This window comes from Ambystoma mexicanum, chromosome 3q (genome assembly GCF_040938575.1).
Source record: "Ambystoma mexicanum isolate Mex_15411 chromosome 3q, UKY_AmexF1_1, whole genome shotgun sequence".
NCBI lineage: Eukaryota > Metazoa > Chordata > Amphibia > Caudata > Ambystomatidae > Ambystoma > Ambystoma mexicanum.
In genome coordinates this window covers 742577193-742596329 of record NC_090926.1, presented here as the reverse complement: position 1 = coordinate 742596329, position 19137 = coordinate 742577193, and the positions used below count along the sequence as shown (strand labels likewise).

Sequence of the window (19137 nt, the reverse complement as noted above, 5' to 3'; positions counted from 1 at the left end):
ACTATTAAACACAGAACTAGAGATGTGGAGCCTGCATAGGGACTACTAGGGCACATAATGACAGCGGGCTATGAAGCCTCGGAATTCCCCATACTTCCTACAAATGGGAAATGTGTTCTTCATAGACTATGTGCTCTGTGGAGTAAAATGCACCCTGTCACAAACTCAGACTTACTACATTAACTGAACCTTGTAAACTAGGCATCAATTGTTCACATTCATATAGTGCCAGGTCAAATTAGATGCCCGGTAGTGGGTTCAGGTGCAAAGGTAGCACAGAAAACCAGTCATCGAAGTAATGCTAGATATATTCCCTGTACTGTGAGGCTGGAACTACTGCCATCACCATTTGAACTCCCAAGGGGCCAGCATAAAGAACACTGAGCCTCATTGCAAGTAGGGCAGTGCAGTAAAAAATTGGTGATCATTTCATTACTGCACTTTGTCACTGTGTGACTCTTCGCTGCCTCGGGCTGAACTCTGCAGAAATGGCAGTCATCTGTCTCCCAGCCGTAAAAGAATTACTGCCACCTTTACTGCACCCTTGAATTCAGAGTTTGACTTGAAGTGGAGCATTTACCTTTAGGAAGATGTGTGTGGTAAATCCTCCACTTTAAGGTTACAAATCCCCAGATTTACTGCACAGAATTACCTCTTGCAGTAAATTTGACAAAAATACCCATGGGGTCCCTAAGACTCCAGAAATGGGGATTCTCACGCCATACCAACACTCATAATCACACGGTAATGTCATGGGACCAAGTGGTGGTAATGGGAAACAAGTTTGGCAGTAATTTGGTAGATTTCACGTCAAACTTGTAATTAGGTCCATTGTACTAACCAATGGATGCTGCTCCACCAAAAAGAATATATGTGTCATGATGTGAGCAGCAGGGAATATGAGAAAGGTTTCTGGTAGAACTACTGCAGATAGCCAGTGCACCACATTTGCAATGGAAGTGGTCCAACCCTAATGGCTAGACCATCTCCGCTCTGCACACGACCACAAGTATCTCCATACATGTTCAGCTTCATCAGTGGTACTTGGATCCCAGCGATGTGGCTAACAAGGGACCCACTCCTCTTTCTTAGGGAGACAAACATAAAACAAAAAGTGATGGATGGAAATGTTTAAATGAATAACCACCACTGGTGTTGAATTGTTCTGAACAGCTCCCATTCCATTATTTTAGTCCATCTGCACCGTTCTACTGGGGGGCCAGCCGCATGGCAATCAGTCTTGGTTCATCCACCAATGGATGTAGTCAAGGCCAATGTTCCCTGTAAGGTGCGCGGCTGTGCGGCCGCGCACCTTTGATTCTGGAGCCGCGCATATCCTTTTCTTTACCGCACAGTGTGCTTCCCAGCCCTCCCTCCCTTCATTATTCATTATTCTTCATAATTTTTAGGCCATCCCTAGCAAGATGAGTGTGTGGCCACCTCCTACTCCATAGCCCACCGGCTAGAAATGGTCTGAGTGCCCTCAAAAGAACGTACTGTGCGCCCGTAGTGCGGTTTCCCCCCTTGTCCTTCCCGCTTCCTTGTGTGCCTGACCCCGCCTCTCTGACATCCCCCGCTCCTGATTGGAGCAGAGATTCCACCAGCAACATAGGCCTAAAGACCTGCTGCATGCGCGGCCTCTGAGCCATTTTCGCACAATCCCTGCCAAGATGAGTGTGTGGCCACCTCCTACTCAATAGCCCACCGGCTAGAAATGGTCTGAGTGCCCTCAAAAGAACGTACTGTGCGCCCGTAGCACGGTTTCCCCCCTTGTCCTTCCGGCTTCCTTGTGTGCCTGACCCCGGCTCTCTGACATCCCCCGCTCCTGATTGGAGCAGAGATTCCACCAGCAACATAGGCCTAAAGACCTGCTGCATGCGCGGCCTCTGAGCCATTTTCCCGCAATCCCTGCCAAGATGAGTGTGTGGCCTCCTCCTACTCAATAGCCCACTGGCTAGAAATGGTCCGAGTGCTCTCAAAAGAACGTACTGTGCGCCCGTAGCACGGTTTCCCCCCTTGTCCTTCCTGCTTCCCTGTATTAACTTTAGAGACTGGCTTTGTGTAAGGTCAGATTGAATCAGGGTCGTTGCTAGGGGGGGGGGGGGGCTAGAGGGGCTATAGCCCCGGATCCTTTGCTTGTAGCCCCGGATGAAGATCGCGGGGCTACAAACAAAGGCTAGCCCCGCCGAACATTATTTGCCTGGAATAATTTCCTTTCCAATGGAAAGGAAATGATTACGCTGACGAGTGACGGCACGGGTAGATGCAGGCCCAGCAGGAGGCAGCACGTTCGTGACTGATTAGATTGACAATCCAAGTCAAAGACACGAACATTGCTGCCTCCTGGGGCCGGCAGGCCTGCATCTACTCGTGCTGCTGCTGTGCTGATGGCTCATGTCCGTGGCTGCGCAGTGAAGTCTGCAGCATTTGCGCATAGGGAGCCGAGCCACCGCCCAGCCCCGGGCCCAAATGCACGTGCCCTGAGTTCATCCCGCATGCGCACTTGTGCAGTAGTGGTGTGAGAGACGCCCCGTTCCTGCACAGTGGGGCTGGCACGTGCTGCTGACTGCGAGGACTAGCTCCGAGCTCGAGCTGCTACCACCTTCCTGACCCGGCCCCCCGGCCCCCTGTGAAGAATTTAAGAGCTGCCGCCCGGCTCGGGCCCCATGCCATGCAGCGCAGTGTGCACCTAGCCTAGGTAGGTAGTACTATGGTATGATGGATGCATAGAAGAGACCTTGCTTACCGACAGAACGAGAAACCATATGTATTGTGCACCAGTGCTTAGTGAGTGCTTTGGCACCTGCTCCCTCTGAAGTTCCAGTGCCCAATGTTGCTATAACCTGTGAGTGGGTACTAGTACAGTGGAACCACTATCCCCATGTATGCCATGGAGTGGTTGTATTCTGAAATAAATGGTGCACAAGTTGGTTGGTTGTGGAGGTAGTCCCCGCCAAACGAGAATACGAGCAACTCCATAGATGTTTCAGCCTTGCTGGGCCTCATCATGAGTGTGGCGCTGCCCGATGACTGGGCGCGCACGCAGCGGTGTGCAACATAAATATATGGGGCGTTGCCGGCCGCGACAGAGTGACCGGGAAGCACGAACCGAGAGGACGTCTCCGGCTGAGTCCTTCGGGGTTGGGGGCTTACGGAAGGCGCTGGGGGGGTCTCGACCAACCCCCAACAGTTGCGACAGGTGGGGGAAACAATGCCTGGGCCCGGCGGTGACTTGACTGGCAATTTTTGTGTATTTGCAGCGAGGTCGCCTTGAGACTTCGCTCCGGCCCGCAGGCCGTGCGTTACCCACGCGGCTGGCGGCCATTTTGTGAATCAGGCCGTGAAACTTCTCCGAGCTCCGGTTTGAGCTGAGAAGTGCATCCAGGCCTAATTTTTGGAAATCCTGCTAGCAGGCAGTGATACCTGCATGTGACTTTGCCCAGTTGGTGTTTTTGCATTTTCCTGGGTCTCCTACGTCGAGTGCAAGCAAGAAGGAGGGCTACAATGGCTGGGCCTGCATAGCCCATATTTCTTTCTTGTCCTAATTTTTGGGACAGCTGGAAGCTGAGGCTTCTATTCATCTTCTTCATCATCAGACTGGTGGCCCCACTGATCTTCATCCTCTTCATCATCACAGAGGTGTGGTGCAGCAGTTGTTTTTCTTCGATGGTGCTGGCTGGAGGCATTTTTTGAGTTGCGGCCCCTATCCTTCACGCTGGGGGTGCCTGTGCGCTCGAACGAATGAGTGATACTGAGGACCAGGACGGAACAGCGGTGCAGCGGCCTCCACGTGCGCCAGCAGCACCTCAAGGTTTGCTGCCTCCAGTGCAGCCGGCACAGCAGCCTCCAGGTGGTCAGGCAGGACCTCAAGGTCCTCTACTTCCAGCGCAGCCTGCGGCAGCACCTGTTGTTCAACAGATCCTCCCTGTTATGGCTCAGGTACGTGCACAGGCGGCTCTGCAGCCCATCCCGGAGTTTGATGTATCGGGCCCACCTTCCAGCTTGGGGCCCAGATGGAGGAGGTGGGTGGACCGCCTGGACATGTACTTTCGGGGTGCCCAGGTGGTAGATGATGATACCCGGCTGGCAACCATGCTGTACTCGGCGGGTCCATCTGTCCAAGAGACTTTCGAATCGCTCCCGCCAGGGGATGGATCCGATGATCAGGCGAAGGCCGCTCGGCAGGCCTACTTACTGCCTCTCGCCAATGGGGATTATGAACGTTTTGTCATGCTCTCTGCCAAACAGAAAGACGATGAGACTCTGGACACTTTCTATGGGCGCCTAAGGCGTCTCTCGCTGGCCTGCGCTTGGGGTGATGCGGAGGACATGATCAGGACGATGCTGATCCAGGCTTGCTCGTCAGGCAAATTAAGGTGCCAGGTGCTAAGGGAGCCTGGAATTACACTTTAGCGCATCCTTGAACTGGGGAGGTGCCATGAGGTGTCGGAGGCGAGGGCTGCGAGAATGGAGGCCGGGTCGCGCCCCATCAAGACCGAAGAGGTATGTGCGATGTGGCGAGGTGGCAGGGGCACCCGAAGACCTGGCGGCAGTCCCCGGGATCGAGCGGTAGGGCAGGAGAAATCTGCCAAAAATGTGGGTATGATCTGCCCCACCCTGCTGAGTGCCCTGCGGCTGGAAAGACCTGTGGACGGTGTGGGATACCGGATCATTTCTCAAGGGTATGCAAAGCCGCAATGCCAGTATTGGTACCGAGGGGCCCGGGGTGGTCCAGTCTCAATCACCAGGGTCGACCATCCAACGTCGCTCAGGTGGATCAGATTGAAGAGGATGCCCAGGTGGAGGAGGCTGAAGAAGAGGAGGAAGAGAATATCTTCTTTGTCTCGAGTGTGGGGATCCTGAGAAGTAAGAACAGGAGACAGCCAAGGTGCGTGGTTGAGGTGAACCGATCTCCAGTCCCCGTCCTTGTGGACACTGGGGCGTCGGTGAATGTAATGGCCCGTGGACACTATGATGCCATGAACCAGCCCCCCAAACTGGCTGCTCCCAAGGCCCGCATTTTTGCCTTCGTTGGTGTTGACCCCATCCCTCTGGACGGTGTGTTCGTGGCAAAAGTAGAACATGAGGGCTCCCAAATCACAGCACGATTCTACGTGACACCGGTGAGCACCAACACGCTGCTCAGTTGTGCTGCAGCAGAGGCCCTCAGCATCGTCAGCTTCGCATACTCTGTCTATTTGGAGGACATTAATGACTTGCTCGAAAAGTATGCTGCGCTGTTCAAGGGGATCGGGCAGATGGCCGGTGATCCAGTGAGGTTACACATTGATGAGTCGGTGCAGCCCATTGCCCTGAAACATCGAAGGGTGCCGTTCCACCTCCGTGACCTTGTCGACAAGGAACTGGACAATTTGGTTAATCTTGACATTATAGAAAAGGTGGAAGGCCCGACACCCTGGGTGTCCCCGATAGTGGTGGCACGGAAGCCTAAACAACCTGATGCTGTGAGAATCTGCGTCGACATGAGGCTCCCGAACAAGGCCATTAAGAGAGAGAGGCACCTCACCCCGACGATTGACGACATCATTGCGGAGGTACAGGGCGCTTGTTTCTTTTCGAAACTGGACCTTCGAGCGGGCTATCACCAGGTTGTCCTCCACCCCGAGTCGAGGTACATTACCACCTTCATGACACACTGAGGGCTATACCGCTACAAGAGACTAAGCTTTGGTGTGCTCGGCGGCGGAGGTGTTCCAGAACATTATTCGGGGCGCCCTGGCTGATCTACAGGGCGTTTTGAACATAAGCGACGACATCCTGGTGTTTGCCAGAACGGAGGTAGACTCTCTGAGGCGGTTGGCGAAGATGTTCGGAAGACTGCATTCCTTGGGACTCACCCTCCACAAAGAGAAGTGTGAATTTCTCCGACCATCGATAGAATTCTTTGGTTTTGTATTCAAAGAAGGGGGGGTGTTCAAAGAAGGGGGGGTGTCTCCTGATCCCCGGAAGGTGCAGGACATAAAGAAGGCGCAGCCTCCGGAGTCCTCATCCTCAGGACAAACAGCCAGGTGACCCAACACGTAATCGCTGAGGTGAGCAGGTTTCCCTCGCCCACCCCTCTGGGGGTACCTCCTGCTCACCTCCGGCACGGGTGATCTGTCCAGGAGCATGCCCTGAGCCAGGGACTCAGGCAGACAGGGTGTTTGCCTTTCGTCCTCAGGGATCCCTCCTGGGTCTGGATCAGGAGGTGGATCAGTTCTTGGATCCCGCAGTTTCTTGAAGAAACTCACATTGCGAGTTACCGCCGACCGTCCGTCCGATGCAGTCACCATGGATCCCCGGACCGCGACGACATCCAGCGGTTCCGGTTCATACGGTAGGGAGAGCTTCCCATGGGGATGCCTATCCCGAATAAGGACCTCATCGCCAGGCTCCAGCCGCTGTGGGCGAAGCCCTCTCCGAGCGTTCTCTTGCTCGATCCTCAGCCGCCGGTCCATCTCGACCTGTTGGTCATTGATCACCCCAGGTTCTTTCTCTCCTACCTCTGGTAGAAAACCCCGAGGACACCGCTTGAAAAATGCCTCAGCCGGGGCCACTCCAGTGGATGCATGTGGCGTGGTGCGGTACACCCTCAGAAACTGGTACAGGGCTCTCTGGAGTGACTGCCCCTGAGCAATTCTAAAGGTCTTATTTAGAGTCCTCATGAGCCGTTCTGCTCGACATTGGCCCAGGGCCAGAGGGGCATGATTTTACTGTGTACCACCCCTTAGCTCTCCATCAGCTCTGAGAAGCGTTCGCTCTGGAATGGCGCCCCGTTGTCCGAGCACAGCGTGCGTGGGAAACCATGGGCCGCAAACACCTTTTCGGGTAAGGGGATCCGGGTGGATGTCAATAAAGGGGTGTTTTGAACATGGGGTTTTCGTAAAGTGTTAAGGACTCATTTTGGTTTGGTTTGCAGTGTCTGGTGTTAGTATTCTTATTGTTCTCCTGGAAAAAGGAGGAGTGTGGCGCTGCCCGATGACTGGGCACGCAAGCGGTGGCGTGATGTTGCACGCCGCCACGTGCAACATAAATAAACGGGGCGTTCCCGGCCGCGACAGAGCGACCGGGAAGCCCGAACCGAGAGGACGTCTCTGGCTGAGTCCTTTGGGGTTGGGGGCTTACGGAAGGCGCTGGGGGAGGGTCCCAACCAACCCCCAACAATGAGGTGATGCTTGATTCCATGGGAACAGTGAGCACGGTTCCCTGGGGTGGGCATACCCATGCCCACTTAGGCAAACTCACAATAACAGACATCAAAAAGTAATGTATAGACAGATTTGAATTAATCATAACTACTGACATTACTCTGGCCAGTTTCCATTCTATTGCTTTTTAGCCCATTTGCAAAATTAGATTGAGGGACAGACGAGACACATGAAAATGGGCCTCATTATGACCCTGGAGGTAACCATGGCGCTATTAGCACCATGGTTGCCTCCAAAACCTTACTGATTCCGCCATGGTGAATGGAGCAATTACCGCCCCATTGCAAGGTTGGCGGGGGCGGTAATTCCCCATTCACCATGGCCCTTGCCCATTCCCATTTTAGCCCCCATAGGGCTAAATGGGAATGGGGAAGGCGGTAATAACGGTACCGCAAATTGCGGTACCGTTATTACCTCTAAAGTCCCTTTGCGGGTCCCATCCTTAACGGCTGGTTTTACCAGCCGTTAAGGGAGGACTCGCAAAGGGACCTCGGAATAGGGCGGTAAGGGATTACTGGCACCGGTGCCCTTACCAGTACCGGTGATCCCTTACCGCCCGGGTCATAATGAGGCCCAATGTGTCTTAAGTCCTTCTGGATATACCAACACTATGTAACTGTCAAGGGAAGTATTTGTATCATGTGACAATAATTTGTCTACAATTCTGTTACAGTGGACCATGACCTTCAACGCATTCTACTCCCCATTCAAAAAGAATGGAATTTAGGGGTGTGGTTTGATTATTCAGACCTCTCCCCTTTGCCATTCATCAGAAGAGCAAGGTTGTCAAATGATGATCCTATCCCTGCATTCCAACCACAGTTCTCAATTCACTAAACTAGAAACTATTTTTTCTATTTAGGGTCAACAATTGTAATTTAGCATTAATTCCGCTTTGGCGGGCAGGCTTAGACAGTATCAGCCTGACAGCCTGAGCCTGCAGCGAAAGCCAGAATTATCGGTATAGCAACTTGGGGCGTTTTGTCTTGGTGCTAATACTGTGTTTTTGTTAGAGGAAATAGTTTTGTGCATATCACACGAGCGCGATTTCCTATAAACAAAAAAAAAGAAAACAAAATGTCTGACAGGGGAATAGTAACAGAATAGTAGCTCTTTAGTATTTCGACCTTCCCAAGTGTGGCTGAAGAGGATTAAAAGCAGCTGAGTGAGCCATAGGGTGGTTGGGGGAAAGGGGAGAGAGAACATATGAGGGAGAAGGGGTCAAATATAGGAGGGGAAGCAGGTTCAGGCGGAATGGAGAAACAATACAGTTGAGTGGCACTGAAGGGGTAAATGGAACATGGGATAGCACCAGCTATTTATTATCAGCCCACAATCCTAGCCTCATAGGATGGCACCTCTCCCCCGGGTGCTAATATTTATGCAGTTGACCCCAAACAGTTCTAGATCATGCAGAAGATTCAGGAACAAGTGGCTAGAATCTTCGTCAGACAAAAGGACCACAACTGCACTTATTTAAAGTGTTCTGTTAGGTTTCCGGTTGAGCAATTTAAGTTTGAGATCTTATGCATGATGTTCATACGGTACAATGTGACAGGAACCAAATACCTTCAATACCACAGCCCCTTACTACAAACAAACCCAAATCTTTCTTTAGAGAGACAAAACCACGCCTTCCACTTGTGTGAACACACATCCCTTGCACTTGGGTGCAGAACCTAAAATCAAAACCCATCATCTTCAATGAACTGCAACTCCTTTGTACTGCACAAGAAGGAAACACACGAAACTCAAGGTTGACCTCTGGACTAAGCCACAAACTTAGCACTGCAAAGTAGCCTTAGGTGATATGTTCGAGCTTTATGGACTACTTAACCGAAAATGAATAAACGTATATGGCTAAAGGATCAGAAAAGAGTTAGGTCTAAGTCTGCAAGACCATGTTATAAAGTGCATATAATTTGTGTACATGTCCTGGCCTCTTGTGTGAAGAAAAGGTGTATGCTTGTGGGCTATGTGTTTCTTAGTTTTCTTTGGCAACTACAGGTGTACATATATGGGATATGAGTGCGGGAGAAGGAAAAATAGGAGTACTGTATGTTTGCGGGTCTGTCTGCTTTTTAAGTTTCATTGGGTGAATGAATGTGTTTGGGTGTAAGTATGTCGATGAGATAGAGAGTGACCAGAGGTTTATGTCTGTGGGTCTTCATGTTTCTTAGTTTTTGTAGTGTAAATGCATAGGTATGTGGTTTAGCATAGATTTGGTGAGGCGATTGTGTACTTATGTGTGAACATCTGAAGACCACTCCTGGGTGGTAAAGGTGCGCGGTATGAGTCAACATAACATAACATCAGCGTCAATAAGATACTTACCACATCTATCTCCATCTCAATATGATCTTTATCTGCTTTCTTTTCCTCCAACTTCTCTAGCGACTGGTAAATGATCTGAGAACGAGTGAAAGAAGGACACACAGAGACCCTTGTTTAGTTGTATGGATCAGCCACTATGCCAAATGACAGAAAAAGTGCTGCGGGAGAGGGATTACCCCTAAAGTCGGGTGGCTTCAAGCATCAGTCCATGGAAGTAAGGGTAACTACAGAATGTTCCCACTGCAGGCAGTGGTTGACTGGCATAGAGGAACATGGGAAGATTGGCCAAATGAACAGAATCAGCAGCTGTAGATCATATATCAGTAGGCCTGGTATATGACCTACTCTGCCGCAGCCCTACTGGCCTTCCAGCAGAGGCAATAGCTTGTGTTGCAGAGTGAGCCAAGAGCGGACACTGCAAACGGACAAGCGAGTATATTTTCCAAAGTGGTTTTGACTATGAGTAGTAATGACAGCATAGAAGTGTGACATAGATGTGTGAGGGCAAACAAACAATAAATCATCAACATACAGTTTTAAATGATAAATGAACAACAAAAAACAATGTGTGACTGAAGCTCCCTTATCCTTGAGGTGGTTCTCCATTCACAACCTCCCAGAACCCCAACAGTTTTAGCAAGTGGGAGGAGTGGTCTAATCAAACAGGTTAAGGTTTTGGGTGATTTTCAAAAGGGTTTTAGTAATTAAGAAGGGAAGAAACGAAAATCTCTAGAGGTAGCTCCGGTCTGACCAAACTGAGTTAAGGAGCTTTAATTGCTCGATAGTTCCAAACATGAGAGGTTCTCACCAAGAATCTTGTATCAGGCATGTCCCTTTCTCTGCTTCATAATCATAAAGGTAACCCCAGTCTTTGTCTTTGGTTTGCGCACAATGAAGCTTCCAAATCCGCTTCAAGGTTTGGTTGAGTTCCAGTGAGGGGAGCAGGCAGGCCTTCCTCACAAAATTCCAAGTGTCACAGTCGTTCACAGGGATCCACCCACCACAATGTCAGGGTCAGCACAGAGGGAATCCAGGCACTTAGGGGGTCCTCTCTGTTCTATTGGCTTTTTCAGGAATTCCCCAAACTCCATCCAGTAGTAGGCTTACTGATGCTCTGTGCAACAGAACCAACAAGAACCTCCACCCGGCTGTGCCACCTAGCATGGACCATGCTGTAGAGGCCAGGGTGGTCCCCATTCTCCTCCCCCTTCCACAGGAACACAGGGTGAATTTTCCACTCATTTCAGAGACTCATTTGCCTATCTCTACTGGATCCATATAAATCCCTCTCCTTTAACTACTGCTCTCACATTTCTGATGATAACCCTACTCCTCAACTAACTTCTTTCCCAGATGTTCTTTCTACTGCTCATCTTCTCTCACCTCTCCCTCCACTAACAATTCTTTCCTTAGATGGTGCCTCTCCTCCTCCAATCTCTCATCTTCTCCCTCCAATAACTTTTTTTCCTAGATGGCATACGTCATCCTCCAATCCTTGCATCTCTCAACTTTCTGGCAATCTTCCCCCACCTCTCCTATCAAAATGCCTCTAACTTAACAATAGCACAAAAGCCTTCCCCATGCTCCTCTAAGAACATACCACAGCAAGGATCTGAGAAGAAAAAACAGATTTTATAAGCTGAATCCCGCACCCCCAACCCTCCTGCGTAGTGACAGTTGCTCTAGGTGTCACTGGTGGTGTGTGGGCCAGTCTATGTTGTGATTGGGTCATGTGCCCAAGTCATGTGGGTGATTGGAGGTATGACTTAAGGTCATTTGAGGTCCAGCCAACATTTTGTAGTGCATTTGGTTTTCATTACTTTTAAGGTTTTCCCTTCCCCTGCAGGTGTTGCTATGCTTCACTCAAGCTTCAGAAAGTTATGTGTGATGCTACAGTCATGCGGAGATAAATGTTCTTGTTTCTCCACAACATGACTGCAGCAGAAAGTCATATGACCGACTGGAGGTTTGTTTCCATTTATTATTCTTGGACAACATTCCGCTTTGCCAGAGGACCCTGTGCACCATCTGAGAGTCATGCCTGCAAAACCAAAGCACCCTGGGCCTACAACACCCAGGACCATGCCATCTGGAGCACTTTTTTTGGCCCCCATGTAACACACTACTGCCTTCCTTATTTTGTCTCCCCTGGGCCTCCAGCCTGGGCGTCTGCAGCTAAAGGCCAAAAGCAGCACAGGGCAATTCCCTGTTTGGGCAAAAAGCAGCAAAGGACAACTCCTTGTTTGGGCCAAAAGCAGCAAAGGGCAACTCCCCTTTTGGGCCTGTTAGGGCTGGAAAGGGCATAGGCCCAGAACCCCTGCTCAAGACAAGTCTTTTCTGAGATCAGTATCCTCACACCAACTGACTATCAATTTACTGCAGAGCTTCTGTTATCTCACATGACCAAGTTACATTCCTGTTTTGGGCCGTTTAACTTTCTTTTGGCTACTTCTATCCCAACTCAGAACTTACACCTACTTCTTCTCAGCCAATCATCCACCCCATCCCTTTCCACACAGCCTTCTACCCTCTCTCTCCCTTGGGCTGCACCCTTTCTTCATTGTCTTCACTGGCCTATTTCCACTATCCTTCATCATGTACCTTGACTTTGTTCCATACCACCTTCTACTCACTCTTTGCCTTCCCTTCTCTCATATGTTTCAGCCTCAACTCTCTCTAACTTCTGCCTCACTCTCCGACCTTCCTATTTCCCTACTTCCCCCCTACAACCAACAAGACATTCATGTTCTCTCAACGATGGCCGTCACCTACCGCACAATACTTGCTCCTATGCCCAACCTTCTACCATTCTTTCACTTGGCCTCTGGAATGCACAATCCCTCTGTAACAAGTTTTCCTGCATTACTGTCCACTTCAACTCTCATCACACTCAACTTTCACTTCTTGCTATAACAGAAACCTTTATCTCCCTTAATATCTCTGCCACAAAAGCAGCTCCCCAGAATGACTCTGCTACCTTCTCCCTCTCTGCTGAATCTGCTGGGAAGGGTGTCAGAGAGGGGTTCCTTATCAATAAGGGCCTCAACATGCCCCCTTTAACCCTTTCTGATAGCGCTCCTTCCTCTTATTAAAATATCACTATTCAACTCCCCCTCCTAATCCTCTCACTGTTCTGGCTCTCTATCGACCCCCTGGTCCTCTTAACTCCTTCCCTGATCTGAACCTTCTCCTTGAGTCACTTCCTGCTGATATTTGTCATGCTGGGGTACTTTTACCCTGCCTGCAGCCACCTGCCTTCAATTTAACTCCCTCCTATCTGACCACTCCCTCCATGACTAGCCTTCCCACTCTGGTGGGACTTCTCTTGACCTCATTTTCTCTCAAAATAATTCTCCTCCTCTGACCTCTCCATGGACCACTCTCCCTCTGATCCCTCCATTGCTCACTTTAACATCTTGGTTTCTCCACCTCTACTATTCCTCTCCCCTCTTTAATGACTAAGAGCACATTTGGGTAGGACTCTTGCCCCTTACCTCGATAATGTGTGTACCCCCCTCCCATTGCTCTCCCCTATTTATGCCTCTCCCATTGACCGTGCTTTTTCTGACATTCACTATGCACTCATGACTCCATTTGACCAATGCTATCCTGATGGCATATTCACACCTTCGTGTTCCAGCCTCGTACCATCCAAGCTTTGTTCACTGCTCCCAAGCAAATATGTATCACCTCCTCCCTTTCTTATAATGACTTTGCTCACTATTTTTCCTTTAAAATCTCTCAAACCTGTGATGCTCTTGCATCCCTCCTCTCTCTTCCTCCCAAACACTCCTTCGCTCCACCAGCTCTCCACTCTACCTCTCGAATAAGCACTGACCTTTTGCAGCACTAACCTATATGGCACTCCTATTGCTCACCAAATGGTCAAAGACGTAGTCTCAATCATTTGCCCGTATCTCTCTTTAACTGCTCTCTATCCACTGGACTCTTTCCTGCATCCTTCAAATCTGCAACTGACTTACCGCATTAAAGAAACCCTCTGCTGACCCAAACTTCCCAGCAAACTAATGCTCAGTTTCCCTCCTTTCCCATTATTTGATGGCCCGTGAGACTCTTCAACTGGATCACTAAATTCTTGAGGATAATGGCCTTGAAGATACAATTCAATCTGGCTTCCAGAGTAAAAACTCCAACCAGAATGCACACTTGTATTGCTCCAATTTTCTCTCTGATATCCACCATTCCACACTCACTTCTCTACTCATCCTTCTGGACCTCTTTGCCACTTTTGGCACCATCGACCACTCATATCACTTCCTCACTTTCCAGGACCTTGCGTTTCGCAAATCTGCTTTCGCAAGGAATGCCTGTTCCCTGGAAATTTGATCTTTTACAATCTCCTGGAACTCGCGAAACTGAGCCAACCATCTCCCTGTCGGTGACCCACAGAAATCAGTCCTTGGAACTCTGCTCTTCATTCTCTATACCTCTGCCATAGGAAGACTTATGTTGTCTTTTGGCTTTCACTATCATCTTTTTTCACCCCAGACAACACGGAATGGATAATGAACTATCTCACTGCAATTCATTACTGGATGGCTCTCTGCTGCCTCATGCTCAAATCTTCAAAAATGGAAGTCATCTTTCTCCCATCTTCAGATGCCAACCCCCCTTCCTGCCTGATCTTATCGATCCCTCGGACAAGGTTTGCAATCTTGAGGTCCTCTTTGATTGCGACCTCCGACTGCAACCATTCATCACTACCACTGACTCTTGCGCTCGTATTACCTTCAACATTTGGAAAATGTGTCATTTTCTTACTAACCACTCTATGAAAACTGTAATATCCACCCTTGTGCTTAGCAAACTTGACTATTGCACACACCTACTCTTTGGCCTTCCCCTCTACTCCTTCCACCCTTTACACAAAGTCCTCAATGTGCTACCTACTCTCCTTACAACCTATCCAGATCTTCCCCCAATTCTACCTACCAACGACATGCTGGTTGGCTCTCCATGACCAACCTCTCCCTTTTCGTATCTAGAAAGCTCTCAATGGTCTTTCTCCTCAGTACCTGTTTGATTGTATCTCAGTTTACTAACCATCTCACCCCGTCTGATCCTCCTCTGTACGCAGTCTCACTGTTCAATGCCCATTCTGTGCCTCCTCTCCCTTCTGCTCTTTCTGACCTACTTGCCCTGCTCCACTGGAACGTACTGCCCAACACATTCAAAGCCAGCACAACTGTGGATATCTTCAAAGGTAGGCTTAAACTTCACTTACATCCTTAAGAGGGAGCTCCCTCCACCATCTCTCCATACATGACCCCACCACTCATTCAAGTGACACTTAATAATGTCATTATATATATATATATATATATATATATATATATATATATATATATATATATAATAGTACTCCTCTTTAGTTAGTAAGCACTTGCCCCATTGGGTCAATATTACCTTTGTAAATCACCCATTTTTTCATATACATTTTTTGTTTTGTGTTGTACTTGGTATATGGCCCACTTTTTTACACCCGCATAAACTGGCTCACCACTTGTTCTCATTATTGTGCTATTGTACAGGCACCCTTCAAAGGTATGAACATGGGCAAAAATCATTCAAAGTTCAAAAGAATGGTTTTGATCCGGTATCTAAAGTAATACGCTTGTTCAAAATGAAAAGAGTCTTTTGGTTGTTTGTATCAAAGTGCCTACTCCTTCTGAACTCCAGTTTGAACATTTAACTTTTACCTTCACATTGACTTTAAAATTTGAAAGATTTCCAACCCTGTGGTGCCCGCTCACTTCCCTGTTTACCCTTCAAAGGTATGCCTCACCATTTGCCTCACCATTTGTAAATGTGTTCTTGTAAGTCATTTCAAATCGAAATTGACTTCCCTGTTCTTCAGATAAATACCAATACAAATGATTATCTGCAAGTGCGCATTGCTGGGTGGCTGACCTCTGTGTTTGGTGGGTACATGTGTCTTTGCCGCAGGACCACTAACCTGCAGTAGGAGTACCTTGAACTCCATAGTGCCAGCATACCGAAATGAGGAATTCTTCCAGCCTCAAAGCAGCGACCCTCAGTGGCACTTCTTTCACAATGAAAACCCTGTGGGACCCACCTGTGATCCACTTAAAGTGGCAGCACATATTCATTTTATAACCCATGAGGGTCGGGCAGGTAGAGGAGCTGAGAATATCAGTACGAGGGCTATGATGGCTTTCAAATGTGTTTGGTCTGTTCCCCTCCTTTATCTGAAAGTTTAGCACAATAGGGTTTTTAAGCCCTGTGAAAATGTCAGGTGAGGAGATTGTGGCAGTTAAGATGCCTGTGGCTAATCCCTGCCTTTGGGGCAGGGATTAAGTGATGGTGGAATGGGAATCCCCCATACACTGCATCAGGGTCCAGTATCCACTGTTACGCCTAGAAGCACTTGTCTACAGGCACGTTATAAATGCCATATCATATCACTAGCTCGTGGTGGCACCAGTCCCCTTGGACCAACCCACAGTCGGCCCCCAGAGCTAGGCAGGAGACATTGTCAAACCTGACTCTAAAATACAGTTTTCTCTATGGGCAAGCCCACTAATCTCTTCTTACTGGTGTAAAAATGGAAGATAAACTGCGCCTTTCCCCTTCTCCAACCCATTCCAACCTTCTGGCTTAAGTGAGACTAATATCTACCTGCATCACTGTACAGTCCCTACCCATAACACCGACACCTCAGCCGTGATAGGTTTCTCTTCACTTCCCTGCATGTGGTCATGTTTCTACTATACATTCTTACCCTCCTCCAGTGCCAACATTTTCTTCACTGTCTCCTCTTTAGCCATCACAGACATCAGTGTGTCTGTTTTTATTGATGAACCTAACCTTACTGCAATGTCAATCATATCTCTTGCCACCCTCTTTACTCACTTACATCGATTTTCTTCTGTCATGTTGGTGTCTTCACAGTGATTCACTTCTTTCCTCCCCTCTTTATCCATTACACACTTAAATTAAGGTGTCTGTCTGCTGGTGGACTGCTCCCAACTGTAGTTTCAATCACTTTTCTTACATTCCCTCTTTACACATCACATACTCAAATCAATGCCCATGTTTCTGCTGGTGGACCTCACCATACTTCTGTGTCAAGCATTGTGCCTCGCTTCCCTTTTTACCCATCATGCACTTACATCAATATGCTTCTGTTTCTGCTGGTGATCGTCAATGAGATTTCCAGTCGTCTTGTTAAGCTTCTCACACTCTTCCTGCAGATGGTGGATGGTACACTGGATGTGACTGAGCAGCTGTCCATCCTGCAGCAAAACAACACAACTGTCAGTACTGCCCTGGCCTCATTCCCATCTGGTGGGTCCCTTGGTATTATCTCCATCAATGTTAAGCCCATCCTGGTGTTATTCCATGTGTTATCCTTTGAAGAAAATAACATGATGGAATCCCACTTTCCGAGGGAAAAAAACATTGGGACAAATTAATACTTTGGTGAATATTGGAAAGAATAAGAAAAATGTTTAAAAAAGGAGGAAGGGGTGTGAGTGATATGTTTAGGATTAGGGTTAGAAGGGAAAGGGGAAACAAGCAGCAAATAAATGAGAAAAGGGAATAACGATAGGGTTGGAATTAGAGTTAGAGAGGAAGGGAAAGCATAGGAATAAAAAAAAAACAAAGGAAAAAAGGGAGGAGTGGAGCTCTAGAGGGTGAACAATGCCCCCTAGCTACTTAACAAAAATGAGAATAAAATGGTAAACCAAAAAACAATGGATAAAAAGTACTTTAAAAGAAAAATGATCAACAAAGTATGGTTGTCATAATGAAATGTGACCAACATTCCAACCATGGGCATCCCTCAAACAAACTCTGGTCATCCTAGTTACATACCAACTTATAGACATCTTAGACCCACCCAGAGCCCATGCTAGCCCAGTCATCCGAAAGACCTACTCTGGTCTTTAGCACACAAAAGAGCCCTTTCAACCAACCAGGTCTCATTCAAAAGCAAATAACCCCTCAGACGCACCCAGTCTCATCCCCATGCAGAGAACACCTCAGGATCACCATGCTATCAGCTCATCCAGGGAGCCATCACAACCACCAAGTCTCAGTGCAATCAAGGATATACACCTAACCCCTTTTTGTTTCATTCCAACTAGAAAAGCGGTCACACTCACCGAGATTTATTTTCAATCCCAGGAACCCTTTGCACCGGTCTGACATCATCCTATAAATGGATCCCTCTCTTAAGTCCACACAAGTGTGTCTTATTTCCAATTCCCTGTTTAGTCCCATTCCCATTCAGAACAATCTTGTGAAATAGAAAGAAGCAAGATTCCCCCACTAGATACTTCAAGAATTTACAACAAGAGGAGGGATGTAGGAGTCCACACATTCCAGATTATATACCATAGCTTGTCATACATAACTAGTGTAACATCTGCCTGTTCGTGATAATTTAAATTGATTGTCTAGGTATGCACTGAGACATATTATGTGTCATCCTGCAGGTCTGAACGAGTTAGCCCAGGCATCACTGATTACATACATTTAGCTCTGCCACACCAACTATGGAATATTGATGGATTAAGACTTTGCCTAATAAAAGTACCCACCAGCGTCAAGGGAGACCAGCTGAGAGTGGGTTTAGATGCCACAAGGAACAGGGATAGAGGGGATAGAGGGGAAACAGATAGAAAAGGAGATACCTGGAGAGTGGCAACAGATCCTAGAAAAGACAGGTATGCACTGATCATTGCTGTCACCAGAAACAATAAGATGGAACGTGCCATTAATATTATAAAGATAACGGCCAGCACAGGGCAATTGGGTGGTAGATTATCTTAACCACATAGAACAATATTGACAGGAGAGGACTTCAAACTTGCAAACATGTTATATGTTGTATTTTTATTAAGTGTGCTCCCCAAAAGAGCATCTTGGCACAGTTTGATAAGCACTGACCATGTCAGTTAGGTAGCTGAGGTCAAGTTACTGACAGAAAACCTAGGAATTGACTGTCTTTCTGAATTTTAAATGGTGATTTTTAGTTTGCTAAAAGGTAGCTCTAAAGTCGTTCCACGGGTCAGCGTTTTGAAACCACAAGGACAACTGTATCTTTGAGGATTTTCACCAAAAAGGAAACTCCATATATACAAGGAGCAACTTTTGAGATAAAAAGTTAGAATATTAATTTGCAAGACAACTTGCAACAGAACAACAAAAAAGGAAACATTTAAGTTGTGATTCTATAAAACCTCCTGATGACCCATTAGAAGCACAGTGGAGAGACATGTGTTTAGGTCAAGAAATTCTTGTTGAAGCCATGTTTGATGATATACTAAATTGGATTAAAATTCCCATATCACCACATTGACTCAACATTTTTATTCAAGTCTGATAGCTGGTGCAATACCAAATGCCCACCTTGTGCAACTGGCTCCAAAGCATAGGTCCCTAGATGAAAAAACTGCCCCCATCTCTAACCATTCTTGAATGACAGAGCCCTAGTGGCAATTCGTGACATACCGGGGAAAAATGTTCGAAATAAACTTGTGGGCAAGGGAGTGCTGCACACAACGAATCATGAATAGTGATTTGAATTGCATCCACTTTCTTTTTA

General features: G+C 47.9%; 1 protein-coding gene across 5 annotated transcripts in view; it reads right to left on the bottom strand.

Annotated features, from left to right (window-relative positions):
- QRICH2 (glutamine rich 2) overlaps positions 1 to 19137 on the bottom strand; it is a 930541-nt gene that overhangs the window by 510608 nt on the left and 400796 nt on the right. For all 5 annotated transcript variants that reach the window (XM_069654697.1, XM_069654695.1, XM_069654692.1 and 2 more), the window contains 2 exons: positions 16697 to 16819; positions 9543 to 9617 (listed from right to left, as the gene is read on the bottom strand). In XM_069654697.1, the coding sequence (XP_069510798.1) occupies positions 9543 to 9617; positions 16697 to 16819 (198 nt within the window). The remainder of the gene's footprint in view (positions 1 to 9542; positions 9618 to 16696; positions 16820 to 19137) is intronic.